Genomic DNA, 17,513 nt, shown 5'->3' on the forward strand with positions numbered 1-17,513 from the left:
CATGTTGCGCGATCGCAGCCTCCTATCGCCCTCATCGGCGCTTCCGGCCAAAACAGGGAGCAGATGGCCCCGGCGAACGACAACGCCAAGACGCAGCCGACTGCTCCTGAGCGCGTTGATGCAAAATGCTAAAAAGAAGTACTCCACTTGAGGGGGTGATACCATGAGCCATGGCCATGGCTTTCATGATTTTTTTTTTGGGGGGGGGGGGGGGGTATCATAAGTTCGAGGTCGATCTCTCCGAAAGTCGTTCGCGCATGCATGTGCATCTATCCTGTCCTCCCAATACCTCGCATGACCCAATGTCATTCGTCTTTCTCTTGACACGAGGCTACACCAATAAGAGGTGTCAGAAAAAGCGACCGGCGCCGGCTTCAACCGCTGGGGATGAAGCCCCCGACCGGCCCATGATATCACCAAAAGTAGAGGAGCCGCATCCACGGTCGACCGATCCCAGTTCCCCGCCCTCAAGGTCCATTGGCGTAACAGGACCAGGGCTGCCTAGGGGAAGAAGCCTCGGCGAGAGCGGCTTGCCTCCACCAGAGGCTGCAAAGTGGCGCATGCCGGCAAGGGGGAATCCATTGAGCATGACGGTCGCCGTTGCCGTCGTCGGTTGTGGTGCAGTCGTGGTCTTGGCTGAGCTGCCCAGGATCTCCGTGGCGGCAAGCCTAGCTTGGGCAATCATGTCTCGCTGGTACTGCGCGAGCTTTCTGCGGACGTCGGAATCTTGGCGACTCGTTTGGAAATTTTCGTTGGACACGGTAGGAACTTGAGATTCGGACTTGACAGACGACGATAGCCCGGCAACTCCGACAGGTCGAGGCTGCACCGGTGTCGGCTCCATAGACGTCGTTGGGTGGGGCGGGTGGTTGCGCTTCTCGTAGTTGGAAGGATAATACTTGCCCATGGGTAAAGTAGTATCGCGAACACCGCTGGGCAAGTAGGATGCGACAGGCAGGTTAGATCGTGGCTCGTTTGACTTGGCGGCGAGCAAGGTCGTGGGTTCGGTCATGGCGGGCAGATTGGAGGTACCACCTGCAGCAGGTAGGACAAGGGGCTCAATGGCGGGATCAATTCGTTGCTGTCGAGGTTTCCGGGCTCCGGCGAAAGGGTGAGGACGATGAATTCGAGCGGTTGCGTCTTCGTGAAGAGGAAAGTAGCCACTAATTTTGATCGGTTAGTCAATGATGCGCGCATGATTTTGTATGCTGACAAGAGTCACTGGAACTGGGGGGCGAAATGACTTAGTAACGTACCCAGGAACGTCTCCACGTGCGGATAGAGGTTCCGGTGGTGTTCGAGAAGGGCCCGACTTGAACTTTCGGACAGCCGGGAGTTCAATGGTGATTGGGTTGCTGTGGTTGGATCTGGCTGATCTTGCAGATTGGAGAGACGAGGATTCGATGGCGTTGAGATTGAGGTCGAAGGGCGAAGCTGCAGAGGTATGGAGAGGCGGCTTTGCTTGAACTGGGCGAACAAAGGTTGTGTTAGCACGAGGAGACTCGTGGGGTCTCGCCAGAAGAGAAACGGGCAAATGATGTATTGGTCGGGAAGGCCGGAGCGGGAGGCCGTGGCTATGGGGAAGGACGGCGGGGCTGGATTGTGCTCGGAATCCGTGACGCTGACGCTTGACGCTGACGCGCGAGACTCAATGCTGACGCAAGGTGTGGCCTCGTAGGTTCGCTTACTCGCGCTTGCTTTCGCGAACTGATGGCGCGGAGACGGAGGCAAAGCGAATACATCGGGCATGGGAGGACGTCACGGGTGAGCCAGGATAGTTTCGCCGCATGCTGGTTTATTAGGCGTCGCGCCGCGAGGAGGTGGCCCCTCTTGGCCCAGCAAGGCCAAAACCTGCTGGTGGCCCTGGACTACAGGGGGGTGGGGGGCTGGCTGCTGGGGCTCGGTCTTCCTTGATGCATCTTATCGCAAAGTGAAAATTGCGTCTCTCGCCGGCCAGCATGGCACAAAGTGTGATGAGTGACACCATGGGGCGCGGGAAAATGCCACGAGGGGAAAGTAAACGAAATAGTGGGAGGAGATGAAAGACGGGAGACAGGGGAAATGCTACCGGAATGGCAAGGTACCTGGCCCGGCGGCGCATTCTGCATCATCGACTGAATCATGCTTCACAGCAGGAGGGACGGCCGGGCAAGCCATCCGTTGCCCCAGGGCAAGGCGGCTGGTGGAAACAGAGATCCAAGGGGGAAAGGTGTTCAGTGCTAGGCCCTACAGGCCTGAGCCAGGGCGCCAGCAGCCGTGGAGAGGCAAAGAGAGAGAGGGCCGGCCACCTTCCATCTTGTCGCTGCCCACGGTGTGGCTTACCCCGCTCCGGCCGGGCGCTGGTTCGTGAGGTGGGGCGCAGGATGGAGGCTTCTGTCCTTCGTAGTGCCAGCCGAGTGTCATGCTTTTCCCCAAACGTACAAGGCCATGCGGTACCGAACGACAGGTTGGTGTGACTTGGCCGTTGGGTATTGACACCACCAAAGGACAGATGAGGAGGATGGAGACGCACGCGCACACACACAGAGAGAGAGAGAAGCGAGAAAGATATCAGACTTGCCTTGCGAATGACGACCCTTCACCTCCTTCTGCGCCGGCCTGGACTCTTTGGCGGCCAGACTTTCCGTAACCGTCTTCTCCAGAGCAGGCGTGTTCAGGCCGGACATGACCCCGACGTCGAGGTGATCATCTGCCCACGAGTTGGCCGAAGCCGCCGAAATATCCGACGAGTGGGAAAAGGTTCTGGCTGCGAGGGCGGGCCGCCGGCTGCCGTTGCTGCTGCTGCTTGCGCGGGATAGATAAACGGGGGACTTCAGAGACCGTCCCAGTGTAGCCATCGTGTCGTCCGCTGCGTGGTGCCCAACACCGAGGTCTCCTCGTGTGTCCTTGTCGTGATCGGTTTGCTCTTGCATGTGCCTGGCTCTCTGAATCGCCTAGTATCGGTTCGGGGACGCTTTCTCCAGACGTGTGAGACAAGATGTGAAGGCTGACGGCGATGGGGGACACCGGTGTCGCGGGAGGTTCGGACGAGAACGAGGTCTGGACATCAAGCCGGAAAGGAAGAGTGGCCGAGGAGGAGATGGTAGTAGGAGGGCGATAGGCAGCTTAAGTTTGGGTCACAGCCAGGCGCCAGAAAGATGATCCATGGAGATGGAGATGATAGATGGAACCTGCCGGAGAAGATCTGTTGGACGAGAAGGCTGAGGGCTCCATTGTTTCCTGTGTTTGGCTTGTCGAAGGTGATCCGCGACCGAACGTCTGAGGACCACCCACCTCGCCCCCCCCCCCTCGGTGGTACTGTCACTGTGTGGTACCGTACACTGTCTACTTCATCTTCCCCCCGGCGCCTCCACCTACAGATATGCAGTGGGAGATGGGTGCCCGCGCAAGGTGTGGAGTGGTGGGTGGTCGGGTGTATTGGTGGTGTGCTGCGTGGTTCGCCGCAATTGAAAGCGCGAGATGATCATGGCTTGGACGTCCCTATACCTACCTACGCTTGGAAGGCCACGGTACGAGCCCCCTCGCCTCCTTGGCTGTGTTGCCTTGGCAAAAGAGGTGGAAACCCGAATGGCAAAAACGGGAGATGAGCCTTCTGTAGTAGAGATGGGGCCACAGGCAAACCAACGTGCCAGCGCCTTGCCGCCCAGGCCGCGGCGCCCTTGGCAAACAGTCGAGAGCGGAAAGTGGATGGCGGGGGAGTATCTACGTACGGGCAACGCTGCAGCGCTGGGAGACGGAGGTGTTGATGGAGATGCAGCTTTCCTCTTCCCTTGTTCCCTCCACCGCTGGGCACGCCTTCTCGTCATGATGCCGACTCGCCGAACATCCGCAGGGTATGTATTGTTAGTGTCGCCTTCCTGCATTGTGTCTCCACGGGCGCAATACGCCAGCAAACGTTATCCCCGGATACCCTGCCTCGTACTTGCTCCTTTTACCCGATCATTGGGACGCAGGCAAGGCACAAAAGAAGGAAGCAGTCGCAGTGGACAGGTGGGACTTGCCAGGCGGATCGTGGCGGCGGCGGCGATGGAGGCAGGCAGAAACAGCAGCGGATAATTACAGGCAAAGGTAGACCTACATGTACTAACTACCTTACCCAACTAAGGTACCTAGCTACCCAGATATTGGTCAGTGAAATGGCCCATCGATCATGTTTCTCCTGCGCGGCGGTAGGCGTACCTACTGCTCGCCGAGCTTTCTGCTATCCATCTCCATGCATCTTTCCGCCTGTTGCCTCGTTCTTTGTGGGACGGTAGCCTTCCCCTCCCCATCAACAAAGCGGTGACAAGAGATAGAGTCCACCGTGGCGGTTCTCTCTCGAACGATCGACTGCCCAGGTAGTCATTCCTTCGACCCCTGGACCCCTGGTCGTGGTCCCCTGCCCAGCCTGTCCTCTGCTGGCGCCATCAGCTTTGGCGGCTCGAGAGGAGATCAAGGCCGCGTCCGTCATGTCGACGTTGTCGCTCACATACTTCTTCATCCCCTCGCGCCACACGATGAGGTGCTGGCAGTTCGATCGCGAATCGTATTGTCGCCTGCTTCTCACCGAGCAGCATCACTGTCTGCCTGCCGGTGGAGCACGCCTAGGAAGGAAGAGGGAGGCGTCATCCGGGTGGGAAACGATCTACCTTTTACAAGCCACCGTTCGCTCCTCTATCAATTGTCTTGTCGCCGCCTTCCATCCATTAGCAGCAGTTCGCCGTCTCCACGTCTGCCCCAACCAGGTCCTCTGAACGAGCGCAGCTGCACAGGTGTCTGGCGGCTTGAATGTCCCATGTGGTTTGGTTTCACTCGCCCGCGGAGACGGACTCGTGACCGGGCCACGATGCTGATCGATGCACACAAAGACCGCATCTGGTGCAAAGAGGCCCGCAGTTCAAGCTCGACGTGGCTCGTCGGAAACCTCACCAGCGAACTGGCACGAACAAATATAACTGCTAGGAATACCTCGCACTGATGGCCTCGCTATTTTTGGACCTAAATTTTGCTACGCATCGAGCACGGCTCGCGCTACTTTGTGCTGGTGTCTCTCATAGAACTCGTATTGGAAATTACAGCAGACCAGACATGAGTCTCTGTTCAGTCGAGCCCAAAAAGGCCAAGCGCAAAGAGGATGGCAAACAGAGTCGCAGCAGGGTCCGCGGGGTGTTTGACCCGACAGAGACCCCGTACGTCATTGTGCCTGAGCATGGCGTTGGGCTTCTGCGCTAGGGAGGGGAAAGAAGGCAAACGGGAACCTTGTTGCGCGAGAACATGCAAGCCCCTACCATAAACGCAGAGTCTGGTAGCGAGCAGGGCGCTCGAGGGTTGTGCACAATGTCTCAGCCGTAGGTGAGATCGTTGAGGAACCCATCGAAAATAGTGGTGTCACATACCAAGCAAATCCAACACCGTGCCGCATGTGACTCCGTTACAAACAGCCATTTGGCGGCTGCGAGCGCCATTTCTCGAGGCGATGAGCGGCATATTCGTCCGACTTGACCCTGCCCCGTGTGACGGTCTCAAACAATACGCCGGCGCGTCAGAGATCCTCACCTCCGCTTCCCCCCTTGTTACCTGGAACAGAGTTCCATGCGGGCCTCCGACTGTGCCAGACAGTAAGCTCGATTTCGCCCAGCGCTGATCTTAATGGCCTGATCGTCTCAACTTTTGTATTGGAGAGCTTTTGGGGAAAAGCTAGTTAGCTGTGACGGTACTAGCGGGCTTCTACAAGAGTACCTTAAGCAACTGACAGTTCAGGGTTAGGGTTGGGCGCCGGGTAGCCACTGGATTTTAGTTCTCGTGGAACAGTCGGATCAGAGCGTCGTGTAGTAATCCGGAAGATGTATTAGGCAAGGTCTTGCACTTCTAGTAGCATCTCTCGCCTCGTGTCGGCATATAGCAGAGCAATGTCGTCTGACAGTCGATCGTGGCGGTTCTGGACAACCTGCCAATGGTGTTGTTGGAGATCGTGAGCCTCACCGATGGCTCTTGTAGCAAATCCCAATCATGAAGGGCTTTCCTCAAAGCCGAGCTTATGAGTCATACGTGCATTCTTGGCATTCATGCTAAAAAGTTCATCCGATGTGAAGCCGGCTATCCGTGCCTTGTCAAGAAGACTGGCCTTGTGAAAAGCCACGAAAGCTTTGTATGCGACTGGCGGGTCGTCGTCGCGGTCCATCGTTAGCTGGAGCGAGGCCCGAACTCAAAGCCAGAAGGCAGACCAATGCCAGCCGAGGCGGTGACCAGGGCCGTAAATGGCCAGTTCGCGTGTCCGTTTCTACCAAGGGACGATCCGGGGTGGCTGGATTCCCTCGAGTCCCCGGAGCCAGTTTGTCAACACGTAAAAAATAATAGTTTATAGTAGTAACAACCAGGATAGCTCTCCGTTTATATTATCGCAGGCTTCTTAACCTCAACCCAACAGGAATTACAATATATAGGTCTAACTGGAGTGAGGGCCGCTACCATAGAGCAGCAGACTAACATCTCTCGCAGGAGGGCTTTAGTGACCTGTCTGATGCCGAAATGAGTCTCTGCATGGCATCTTGATCCAGAGGCCAACAGACGTGGAGAAGATAACAGGCGTGGTCCCAAACAAGCGCATCAAGCCAACCATGATCATCAGTGACCGATTGGCACGTTCCCTAGACAGTGTCCAAAACTCTTAAGGCCGGATGTGCCCTGGCCATTTGCATCGTATGCTCTTTGATGAGCTGCTCTTAGTCGGTTGTATGTTCGCGCGACACAGTACTGTAGACTTTGAGGCTGGATTCGAACTCTTGCTAATATCGGTGATCGGTCACAGAAATTTGTGGAGTGTCCGAGTAGAGATGGTGGATAAACACATGGCCAACGTTATCGGTCAAGGGAGTCGAGTGACCGCCTCAGGCGGGACTGACTGTCACCATAACTGTCGGGACCTTGAGGAACCAGACGTTTGTGGGCACTTTGCCTTCGCGCCACCTGACCTAGGTAGATTCAGTTCATATCCAATGAATTAGTTTCCTAATAAGCATGAGCAAGATGTAGAGAGATCTACAGCCTCTTCGCAGCGTAATGTCTTGCACCCTTGACATGGCCTTCACGAACTCGCTCGAGGTGGATTCATTCGTAGTAGCGTCAGAGAGGGGTCGACTTTCCTGGCTATCCATATTGTTACGTAGTTCTGGCGTTTCAAGGTCAGAGTAAGCCCGTCGAAGCCAGGGCAAGGCGAACAAGGGTTGTGGCCAGTTAGACAGACATCAAGCCGACCCCAGCTTGGACCGAGACCCTTCTGGGGAAGCGCACGCATACATCGTGTGTCATGAATACAGATAGCACCAGCTCGGGCCTAAAGCAGGCCATCACTGATGGGTTTCATCGTGGGGCGTCACGCATTGGAGCCATCGTTCGTTGTCGCAGACTTTCGCTGAACCGACGAGGCCGCTTGGATGAACAGGTTGACCAAGTGAGGCGGTCTCGGCACGTTTCAACTGTCACGACTCACGAACATACTAGCTGCGTGCGATTGGACATTGATGAGCGGTCACGTATACTAGGTTTTGGGGCAAGGACGACTGTGCAGACTCCAAACACGATCATTCCTGTCTTCTCCCTCATCCACGATATGGATCCGACACTCCCAGCACCCGACTATGTCACAGAGAAGCAGTTCTGGTGGCCCTGGAATAAGTTCTGTTTACCCCCCGACGCCCTATACACCACGCTCCACGAACGCTTCAACACCAGGTCAAGCACCATCCAAGAGCCTTCCGCATTTCACCGCGACGTTGTCGAATGTGCCAACAACTCATCGACCGTGGAAGAGTTGTACAACAAGCTCGCCGGGCGGAAGAGTGAGCGCATCAACGAGATTGATGCCGCATGGACGGATGTAAGCCTACTTTTGGGGGGGAACGCCGTCCAGCTTTTCGTGTCCCCAATGTCGAGGATGCTTGCAAGAGGAAAACTTGGGGGAAGAGTACCAGGCATCCCGTTGGGAAGCGTACGTGCGTTACTGTCGATTTATGTCAGCTGATCGTCTGGTTTTATACTTTGACGAGTATGCCAGAAACGAGCGTCACCTGCAGAAGATGGAGAGAGATGAGGCTCGGAAGGTGCTGGATACATACTGCCCGCTGGGACAGCGCGGACGTCAGCGCCAGGCGAAATCCCCTCCTCCGCCACCGGATCGCGTGGGATCAAATGCAGACCCGAATGTGCAACCGGAAACACCAGCGTCGCCTCCTCTCATGACATCGACGACACAGTTCAACCCGGATAATGGACAGGCGGGCTTGCCCCAGACGCATCCATCAGGTCTCCTACGAAGAAGGAGGCGGAGCAGAACCCCTGCCGGCCGAGGCGTTGGTGCTGAAGGACGACATTATAGGCCTCGATCATTCACTGCGCCTCCCGACTTGATGCGCACGCACAGCGAGGGATCCTCTTCGGCATCCTCGTCAAACGCATCTCGACGAAGGAGCTCCGTTGCCTATCAGCAAGCGACGTCTGCCTCGCCATCGGCTCCAGACGTACGTCCGGCCAAGCGAAAGGGTGCCGCGACAGCGAGTTGGGAAGTGGCAACGAGTCCCTACGGCACGGGGCAAAGAGACAGTGGCCATTACCAGGCCTTGCCGGAACTGGCTATCGCGTGGAGGAGGCCAGGGCACTACGGGGTGGATGTCCAACCTCGGAGGGTGAGAGCCTTGAGCGGGTGTTTGGTCGTCAAACTCCTTCGAGCGGTTCTCCAGCATAGCAAGCGCATCGGAACTTTGGCTGAAAAAGAGGCCAGACTTGGATGGGCTCGACGGTGAACTCTGTGATCGAGGAAGTTCTAAGGGCGTGACGGTTCGGGCCACAGCACCGCCTCATAGCTGAATCCCTTCAACGGGCTATAGGGTCACGGAAATTGCAGAGCATGGCCGCTTGTGCACCTGCAGAAAAGAGAAGATCACTGTTAATGCTCTTGATTGTATTCATCTCGCGTCTCGTCATGCCATTCAACCTCGTCACATTATTACCCTGTACGCATCCCACGCAGCGTTGGTGGGCCGGCCAAGATGCGTCTTGCTGCATTATCGATGACGGTGATAAGAAACCGCTCTGCTGCATCGGGCGACCGTAGAGCCATATTCAGCAGCTCCCCGTCCCCCGGCTCACCTCGACCAATCCGCCGGGAAGGCTCGTGTCATTCGGCTGCGATTTCGTGTTTGTGTTCAGACCCTGGCGCGGCCGGTGAAGCGCGAGTGGCGCTCGCGGTGACGGAACCAGTAGATGCCCATGAAGATGGCCGTGATCAGCCAGAGCAAGGCATTGGCGAGGAGCACCCAGACTGCGTTCTTCATGCGCTCGATCGCACCGTCGCCCTCGGCGTTTTCGTTGATGTACATCTGGAGAGGAGAGCACAGTGTCAGCAGGTCATGTTTTCTAGGGGGGGAATTGGGCAGGGTGGCTAGCATCGGGTCCTACTCACATGGCCAAAGATGCCGAATGCAACGATCCAGAGGACGAAGAGGACAAAGTCCCACGCAAAGGTGAAGGCGAAGCGCAGGATGAAGGGGACCATGAAGAGGAGGGCCGTCAGGGCGGAGAGGGCGCCGACGACGACGGCGTAGACCCATTTCGCGTCGACGTAGCTGTCGGCCTCGCGCGCGCGCTGCAGATCGGTGCCGTAGAGGCCGATGACGGTGATGGCGAGGACGAACTGGAAGAAATGGATGAGGGTCAGGGAGAGGTAGACCACCCCGAGCTCGAGAATCGACTTGAAGCCCATCGTGGCGATGGTTTTGGGTACTTCCCTCCTTGTCGCTGCGTTGTGATGCGGTTGTTGATCGTCGTCAATCGGAGTATTGGTGATGACGTTGTCGTAGTGGTGTGCTTCGCGACGGACAGGGTCAACAGTTCTTTTGCGGGAGGTCTTGGTTTGGTGTTGTGGAGGGAGCAAGCGGAAAGTCGACCGACGAGCAGGCGGACTGGTTATTGATTAAGAGCAAATAGGCGTTGGCGCAACCCTGTCGGTGAATCAAGAACTGGTCGCAATCAGGTTCTTGTTTGATGGCGAGTACATCAAATAATCTCACCCCTCCCTTTAGACCAAAACTCTAATCCCATGAACTGACGCACCTTTTTGGGCCAGGGAAGGGTGGGTGCCCGGCTCACTTCAGCTCCGACTCCAACAAAATCCAGGGTCCAAGGCCCAGTTCCTGTCGATGACAAGAGACGGGAACCCTATGACGCACTCGAGCGGGCTTTCTGCCAGCATGATTGGCTGACCCAACACTCCCCCTTCACTGCATTTCGTCCGATGACTCCACCGACAGCACCGAGCGCGCGCTGTGGAAGGGGCCGTTCAGGACCGCCTGACCTCGACGCTCTGCGAACACCTGCCAACTGCCACGGGGCGCTGACGTTTGGGGACGGTGGCTCGTGATGCGCCTGGTACATCATTGGCGCATCGGCTCGGCGGTGAGGGTTTCGACTGCTGCAGCCTTGCGTCTCGACTGTCGTTGAGCGGATATGCAGCACCTTTGACGGCTCTGAGATTGTGCACATGGCTTTTTTTGAGCATTCTGTCTTGTCAAATTCACTATATATATTGGCACTAGCCCGTCGAGATTTGACTAATGGCCTCTTCAGCCACCCTGTCGGGGCTTGCATCTGAGCGTGGGAATGATGACCTTCTGAGAGGAGCCCTTGCACGTCGTGGGTGCCTGGCATGTATAAGGTACCTATGCTCGATCCACTCGCCTCTCGACGATAGCGCCAAGAACTCGCGATACCTGCATCGAACCAGTGGTCACAGTGAGGTCACTCAGAAACCGAAAAGAACCTCTGCATCTGTCAGGTTCAACATGAGACTGACGTATTGCCGGGTTCGGCACAGTCTCTCAGTTCAGGCCTTCTAATAAAACCAACAGTGTCTTTATCCATCTCCGACGACTTGTTTGAATAAGCACCGGCTGGCCCGAGGTCGAGTCCCACGGTCATTATATGGCTCGGACAGGTCACGTTTGCAAGCAAAGCGGTAAGCACAGATACACAATGTAAAAAATCAGTTGGCTTCGAATGAGCTTTGCAAGGCTACTTCATAATATTTTACAAACATGGGCATCAACCCTATGGTACATCTGCTGTACAGCGACGCGGGATTTTCCCGACACCCTCTCATGGGCGGGATCCGCCGTCGGGTATCCTAGAAAAATCATTGTGTGAACACGCTCGTCGTATGACAGTGGTCTCATGGCACTGAGAGCGGGACGTTGTTGCGACCCCTCTTGCGGTCGTCAAACGGCACGCCGTACCGCGCACCAACGCCCTTGTGGCCACGTCCGGTCTTGCCGACAACCTCGACATTGACGTCCTGGAAGCGGTACTCGAACCGCTTCGTGTCAACACGAGACGTTTGCGACATCTCCAGCTGCACCTTCTTCTGGTGCTTCTCCTTGAGGCGGTCCTCCTCGGCTCGGGTGTCGGCCTTGAACTTGAAAAGGCTCGTCTCGAGGGGCACGCCCTCGAGGGTAGCCTTTTGCAGCTCGATGAGCTGCGTGTGCGGCGCACGCTTGTCAACCGGCAGCAAGCTGCGGTGGAGGGCCTCGGCGGCATCCTCGCGAGTGAAGACGCGAGACTCAGACGTGGGCACGAAGAGCTGCTGCTGTGAGAGCTTGTGAACATCAATCTCGTGGATGGGTTCATGCTCGAACTGGTTCTCCGGGTTGTAGGTCGTGGTGGGCACCATGCCGAGTATTGCCTTGGAATATGGCTTTGCCAGCTGTTTCCCCTACAAAGCAATGTGTTAGCCAACTGTCTTCTCCGATAGCGTCCATGTAACGAAGGGAGAAGTAAACAGCTAATCAGCGAGGCTCGCAGTGCCAATATTGTAACCATGTTGTGCGTCTTCAAGACTAATCGATTTGTGAAAGATGGATCATCATGAAAGCTGTGATAGAAATATCCGAGGCAAAAATAAAAAAGTTGCGACGTTTTCTTACCTTTGCCTCCCACTGCTTCTCCAGCGTCTTCAGCCGCACTACGGCAGCGACGCGGCGGATGTCGACACCCAGATCAGCCGAAACGGCCTTCAGCGATAGCTTTTGTTGCGTGACGCGCTTGAAGATCTCCTCGCGCATGCTCTCGTCCAGAACGCGTGGGCTCCTGAAGAGCGGGTTGAGGGGGAACGGCTGATCAGCGGCCTGGCCGAGATACTTGGTGCCATGCGTCGGCGCTTCCTCGAAACGGCGACCAGTCCTTTCCATCCACTGGTACATTGCATTACGCAGCTGCGACGTCTTCTCGCGATGCGACGTCGTGGAGAAGGGGCACGTGGTCTTGGCCAGACCCAGGCGCGGCGCTGTCGGTCGCGTGCAGCGCTTGGCCGTCATGGCCATGGCCGACGATGCCGGACGCGCGGCCATTCTTGTGTGAAGTGTGGGAAAGGTGTGGAGGTTGAATTGCAGGGTCGCCGAACGCGAGCCTCGATGCGTTGTCCTATGGCGGGTGGTGCATTAGGGACCTCGCGGTCGTGCTTTGATGGACCGGCCACGGTCGAGTTGTTGTGTAGGAAGAAAGGAGAGTCGGCCTGGCACCAGTTTTGAGGTCGGGAACACGAAGCAAATTTTCCAGGTGTGTGGTCCGTGCTCCGAAGCTCCAGACGAGCTCCACGGGCCGGCCCTGTCCCGGTGTCGAGCCCCGTGGTTCGCAACCAAGCAGTGCGATTGCAATCAGGTGAATTTCAGCAAGCGATCGATCAATCTGTCGCGACGGGCTCAGGGCCGCGAGAAAGCAAGGCTTAAAAGTATGGCGGCTTGAAATACAAGTCAATTGGTCTATCCCGGTTCTTCACCACAACCTTTCCATGGCTTGGCAGTAAACGTGCTGCACTGGCTCAGATATACTGCCCTCCGTAGCTGTGACGCTTGTGTGAGAAGTCTTGACATTGCGTAGTATTTATGTAGGTGTATGTGTTCTCGAGGATTAATGTACTCTGCTCTCATATATGCGAAAAGAAGAAGCTCCTCTTCCTGCGGCGCTGGTGGTTTGGTATTACTTTGTACACGACCAAAACGTTGTACAACAAAAGAATTGCCGTTGTGAGACTGGGGCTTAATCGTGTGCTGCCCCTCATGATATATCCTATGCCGCTGCCGTCGTCACTGACAATCGGTTCTTTTTCGATTTCGCCTTGACGCCCGCCGCCTTTTTTGCGGCGTCGTTCTCCTCGGCATCCTGTGCAAAGTCCTTCCACTGCCTCCATCCGTCGAAATCAATGAGGGCTTGCATGCATCCCCATTCCATGACCTTGCGTTCTAGCCAGACAAAGTTGACCGGCTGCAGGATGGTTAGCTTCTTCGAGTCGTGGCCCTAGCCGGCATCTGTGGAGACGTACCTTGGTCAAGAAGTCGTTGCATCCGGCAGCCAACGCCTCGTGTCTGTCGCTCTGCAGGGAACTGGCTGTCAACGCAACAATGATGACCGGGCTTTTGAACAGCTCAATGTTGGCGAGACGATCCTTGTCTTCAATGTCGCCCTCCGTCCCCTCAGGCTCACTCGTCACTGATCCGGAGAAGACGCCCGAAGCAGACGACGAGAAGACACCGATCGAGTTGACGCGCTCGAGTCGTCTGATTTCTTTCGTGGCATCGAGTCCATTCATGATGGGGAGTTGAATGTCCATGAGCACGAGATGGAAGCCTCCACCCTTCCACTTCTTGACGGCGTCCCTGCCGTTCATGGCAGTCTTCCAGCGCACCTTTAAACGTTTGACAAACGCTTCGAGTAGTTTCAGGTTGATAGGGTTATCCTCGACGATCAGCACGTTGATGGGGGGAACGCCACCAGCTAGCATCCCGGCGGGGAGCACGGGGTGAGCGGGTGCGATCTTTTTCCTTGCCGGCCGAGCGCTGGAAGGACGTGGAGACGCAATTCTCGGGGGCGGTGTCGAGATTCTTTGTATCGCCGACGGTATTTCTGGAGCAGGAGGTGTAGCTAGGGGAGGCGCAGGTGGCACAATGGCAGCTGACTCGGCCGAGGCGTTGGATTGCGTCCTGGAGGGAGGTAACCTGGGATGGAACGAGGAGTGTACGGGATGAGCTGTGGGAGGCCCACCCACGTTAGATGGCACGCCGTTGATGAAGGTCGGAGATGACGTATGCGTCCTTCCGAGCTGTGGCCTATTCGGTCGGGTCTTGTACGCGTGCGAACGACCGGGCGAGGGAATGGGGGGAACCTGGCCCGTTCCAAGGATCGATATTGAATGTGGGAGGTGTCCTGTGTGCTGAATGTGAATTGCGTGAGGCGGCGGCGGGCCGCCGTTTGGCGCAGCGCCTGGCACTTCGAGGTTGGGGGAGGGGATGGCGCCGACAGGTGGGAAATAACCTTCTCCAGCCTCCGAGGGCCTCCCCGTGTCATGAGCGTAGTATACGGCTGTCGGGTGGGAGACGGCGCCTCGCGGCGATGGTCGAGGTGTTCGTCGGGTCGGTATGTCAATGACGAGAGCCTCATCGACGGTTTGACCGCCAGGGAAATATGCGTCGATGGTGCGGCCCATGGGCTCTTCGGGACCCAAAAGCCTCTCCTGCCGCTCTTCGCGCGGAAAGATACGCAATGTCAAGTCTGGGGCGTCAAAGTGTCTTCCCAAGGAGTTTGTGTATTTCTTCAGGATCATGTCGCGTACGTCGTCGACCAGGTCATCTTCGTTGATGGTGATCAGAGTGGCTGAGGCACCGGCCCGCTTCACCCAGATCTTGCGGGTCACCATGTTGGCGTTGATCGACAGCAGATGGTCGGCGGTCAAGTCTGCCTCGTTGATGTTGGCGGCCTGTAGCAGAGTCTTGATGAGGGCGTCTTGTCGGTTCGGGAGAAGGCTCTGCCGGCGCGGGGGACCGGTCGGCCTTGCGATGGAGGAGGCGGAGAGGGTTGCTGGCACGGGCGCGGGCGCCGTCGCAGGCGCGGGTGTTAGGACGTCAGAAGCTGCAGGCCCACGATGCAGCGGGTCGAGATGATCGTCGTCGTCGTCGTCGTTGTCGGGATCAGCAGCGGCAGCGGCAGCGGTAACAGCAACGGCAGCGGAGGCGGCGGCGGCGGCGGCTGCGGAGGACGCAGCAGTATTGCGAGCAGAGGTGGAAACAGAGGGAGGGAGCTTGGTGGCAGGTGGGCTTGCGGCGATGCTAGCGTCAACTAAGGTTTGGTTCTCGTTGATGCTGGCCAGACTGGACGTGGTTGCGGCCATGGGGTGGTGCAGATCGTTTCCAGGACCATCACTAGCCGCGCGCCGCTTTGGGGCGGCTGACAGCTGGGAGCTGGGGTCACGGGTGACTGACTCTTGCGGCTGTACCTCTTCACTGGGCAACGTCGAGGCCGTGGACGAAGACGTGGCCGTGCTATCTTCTGGAGAAATCACGATTCGGACGGGTACCTCATCGGCGTCGGGCGCGGGCGCGGGCGCTCCCAGGTTGCTGCTGGACTGAGGGTCAAGGCGGACAGAGGCAGGGCGCGAGTGATTGTCCGTCGAGGCGAGACTCCTTGACTCGTCTCGCTGGGAAAGCTGCGTCTCGCCGTGGCTGTGGCTGTGGCCCGACTTGACGGAACCTGACGTCGAACTTCTTCGAGAGAACTTGGCTTTGAGGCGAGCTTTGAGATCGCTGCCCATGGGGACAAGGCCCAGCTCGGCCACTGCGCACGCACACGTATGGGACAGTACCGAACGAAATGAGGCGTGTGAGACAAGGCTTGCCCTCTGGCTCGTGGTGGAAGGCGTGACACCACACGTGGAGCGACGTATCGGTGGGAGGGGGCAGAGGAAAGAATTGAGCGGCGTAGACCAGGAACCGATGGACAAACGTAGCGAAGGCGTATTCGAGACCAGAACTAGGCCGTCCCTGAGAAAGAGAAAGAGAGGGTGAGAGAGAAGAAAAGACGGCGGCCGATTCCCGAGCCAGTGAAGCACAATGCTGCTTTGGGTGTTAAGATTAGCTGCCAATGGGAACCGTTGGGGGGGAACACTCGAGCTCTCCTCGAGCCCTCCAGTGACAGGACTTTTTCTTTCTCTCTGTACTGTATGCAGGATAGGAGCAGGAGCAGATGCAGTAGCAGGAGTGGTAGCAACTTCATGCGAATGATTACGGGCACAGCTTCCGATCTGATCACCCCGGACGGTCCAGACCAGTTGATGAGCTGGCGGACCAGACAGTGGCAGACCAGACAGGAGGCGATGGGGGAGAGATGAGGCGCCAAACGGAGCCGTGGCCAGAGCCGTGACCAGAGCCGTGGCCAGAGCCAGATCGCGATCTCGAGTCACGTGCATGGTGCAGGGACGAAGAACAGACTCACGGCTGCGGGCAGCTGGCAGCATTACTCTGAGTCAGCAGAAGCACATGCGTGCGTCCTTGCACACATACCTACCCACACCCACACACACGTACCACGACACCCCCCCCCCCCCAAAGGCCGGTGAGGCCACTTAACCACAATTTTGGACCCCCCCCCCTAGAGCTGAGCTGTTGGTGCTTCCTGGTTGGATGGAGGTGCAGTGTAGCGTCCCGCGCCCCTTTACGATACGAAGCACGTAGGAACGAACGGGCAAGCAGGACGGTTTCGTCTTCCCTCCCTTCCCACCTCGATCCCTTCGTCGACTTCCGACCTCTGTTTGTCGTTTGTCGTTTTCAATAGAACCTCGCTTCTGTTGAAGGCAATTGTTCCCTCCAGAACAGACAGCAGTGCGACTTCATGACGGCCATCTGATGACCTTCTCTTCACGACACTCCTTCGTCCCATTTTGTTTGATCTGCCCATCACCCCAACTTACTTACCCCTGGTCCGTTTGTCTCTCTTCGACCAACGACTTGGATCCCGTCTTTTCTTGAACCAGTCTACACATCGGCCTCGAGGACGCGAACCCCTCGTCTCTCATCCTCGCCCTGCCTTGCGCGCTGAAGCTTGTTCGCCATGGCTCCACCAAGCGTGGCCCCGGGCTCCAAGCTCGCAGAGAAACCCGTCGCCAACTCGTCCAAGACAATTGCGAAGAAGCAGAAGAAGACGAGCTACAAGTCCGATGGCGTCAAGGACAATGACGTCTTTCTGCTTCCCGGCACAGACTACCAGATTGTTGTCGCTCTGACCATTCTCGCCGCCATTGTGCGCCTGTTCCGCATCTACCAGCCCTCCAGCGTCGTCTTCGACGAGGTCCAGTACGTCTCCCTCCGGCCCCTCTCTTCCCAGGGGGGGGTTCCGACCCCTCCGTCGATCGCTCCAGCGGAAACCATCATGCTAATCTTGCCTCTGCTCAGCTTCGGTGGCTTCGCGTCGAAATACATCAAGGGAAAATTCTTTATGGATGTCCATCCACCTCTCGCCAAGATGCTTATCGCGTTGACCGGCTGGCTCGCTGGCTTCGATGGCAACTTCGACTTCAAGGAGATTGGCAAGGACTACGTTGAGCCTGGCGTACCCTACGTGGCCATGCGCATGTTCCCTGCCATCTGCGGCATCCTTCTCGCGCCCGCCATGTTCCTCACTCTCAGCCACTGGCTGCCGCACCACAACGGCCACATGGGCTC

General features: G+C 57.1%; 7 protein-coding genes across 7 annotated transcripts in view; 2 read left to right on the plus strand and 5 right to left on the minus strand.

Moving 5' to 3' along the window:
* Nucleotides 1-349: 349 nt before the first annotated feature.
* Nucleotides 350-1,012, minus strand: VDAG_04941 (uncharacterized protein; the record flags this gene model as incomplete). The annotated part of the gene is made up of 1 exon (XM_009654545.1): nt 350-1,012. The coding sequence occupies one exon, from the start codon at nt 1,010-1,012 to the stop codon at nt 350-352; it is 663 nt and encodes a 220-aa protein (XP_009652840.1).
* Nucleotides 1,013-2,399: 1,387 nt separating this feature from the next.
* On the minus strand, nt 2,400-2,837 carry VDAG_04942 (uncharacterized protein; the record flags this gene model as incomplete). The annotated part of the gene is made up of 1 exon (XM_009654546.1): nt 2,400-2,837. The coding sequence occupies one exon, from the start codon at nt 2,835-2,837 to the stop codon at nt 2,400-2,402; it is 438 nt and encodes a 145-aa protein (XP_009652841.1).
* Nucleotides 2,838-6,827: 3,990 nt separating this feature from the next.
* Nucleotides 6,828-8,777, plus strand: VDAG_04943 (uncharacterized protein; the record flags this gene model as incomplete). The annotated part of the gene is made up of 3 exons (XM_009654547.1): nt 6,828-6,954; nt 7,296-7,966; nt 8,025-8,777. 3 exons carry the CDS (start codon nt 6,828-6,830, stop codon nt 8,775-8,777), a joined length of 1,551 nt encoding a protein of 516 aa, XP_009652842.1.
* Nucleotides 8,778-9,179: 402 nt separating this feature from the next.
* On the minus strand, nt 9,180-9,736 carry VDAG_04944 (uncharacterized protein; the record flags this gene model as incomplete). Its single annotated transcript, XM_009654548.1, has 2 exons — nt 9,180-9,353; nt 9,437-9,736. 2 exons carry the CDS (start codon nt 9,734-9,736, stop codon nt 9,180-9,182), a joined length of 474 nt encoding a protein of 157 aa, XP_009652843.1.
* A 1,464-nt stretch (nt 9,737-11,200) lies between these two features.
* VDAG_04945 (uncharacterized protein) lies at nt 11,201-12,507 on the minus strand (the record flags this gene model as incomplete). Its single annotated transcript, XM_009654549.1, has 2 exons — nt 11,952-12,507; nt 11,201-11,740 (listed from the first exon to the last, which is right to left on the minus strand). The coding sequence occupies exons 1-2, from the start codon at nt 12,372-12,374 to the stop codon at nt 11,201-11,203; spliced, it is 963 nt and encodes a 320-aa protein (XP_009652844.1). The 5' UTR covers nt 12,375-12,507.
* Nucleotides 12,508-12,759: 252 nt separating this feature from the next.
* VDAG_04946 (response regulator mcs4) lies at nt 12,760-15,607 on the minus strand (the record flags this gene model as incomplete). Its single annotated transcript, XM_009654550.1, has 2 exons — nt 12,760-13,287; nt 13,346-15,607. The coding sequence occupies 2 exons, from the start codon at nt 15,605-15,607 to the stop codon at nt 13,093-13,095; spliced, it is 2,457 nt and encodes an 818-aa protein (XP_009652845.1). The 3' UTR covers nt 12,760-13,092.
* A 1,295-nt stretch (nt 15,608-16,902) lies between these two features.
* Nucleotides 16,903-17,513, plus strand: part of VDAG_04947 (dolichyl-phosphate-mannose-protein mannosyltransferase) — a gene marked incomplete at both ends in the record, with an annotated part of 3,204 nt that continues 2,593 nt past the window's right edge. The window contains 2 exons of the mRNA XM_009654551.1: nt 16,903-17,144; nt 17,244-17,462. Of these exons, the coding sequence (XP_009652846.1) occupies nt 16,903-17,144; nt 17,244-17,462 (461 nt within the window). The remainder of the gene's footprint in view (nt 17,145-17,243; nt 17,463-17,513) is intronic.

This window comes from Verticillium dahliae, genomic scaffold (assembly GCF_000150675.1).
Source record: "Verticillium dahliae VdLs.17 supercont1.8 genomic scaffold, whole genome shotgun sequence".
NCBI classification, from domain to species: domain Eukaryota; kingdom Fungi; phylum Ascomycota; class Sordariomycetes; order Glomerellales; family Plectosphaerellaceae; genus Verticillium; species Verticillium dahliae.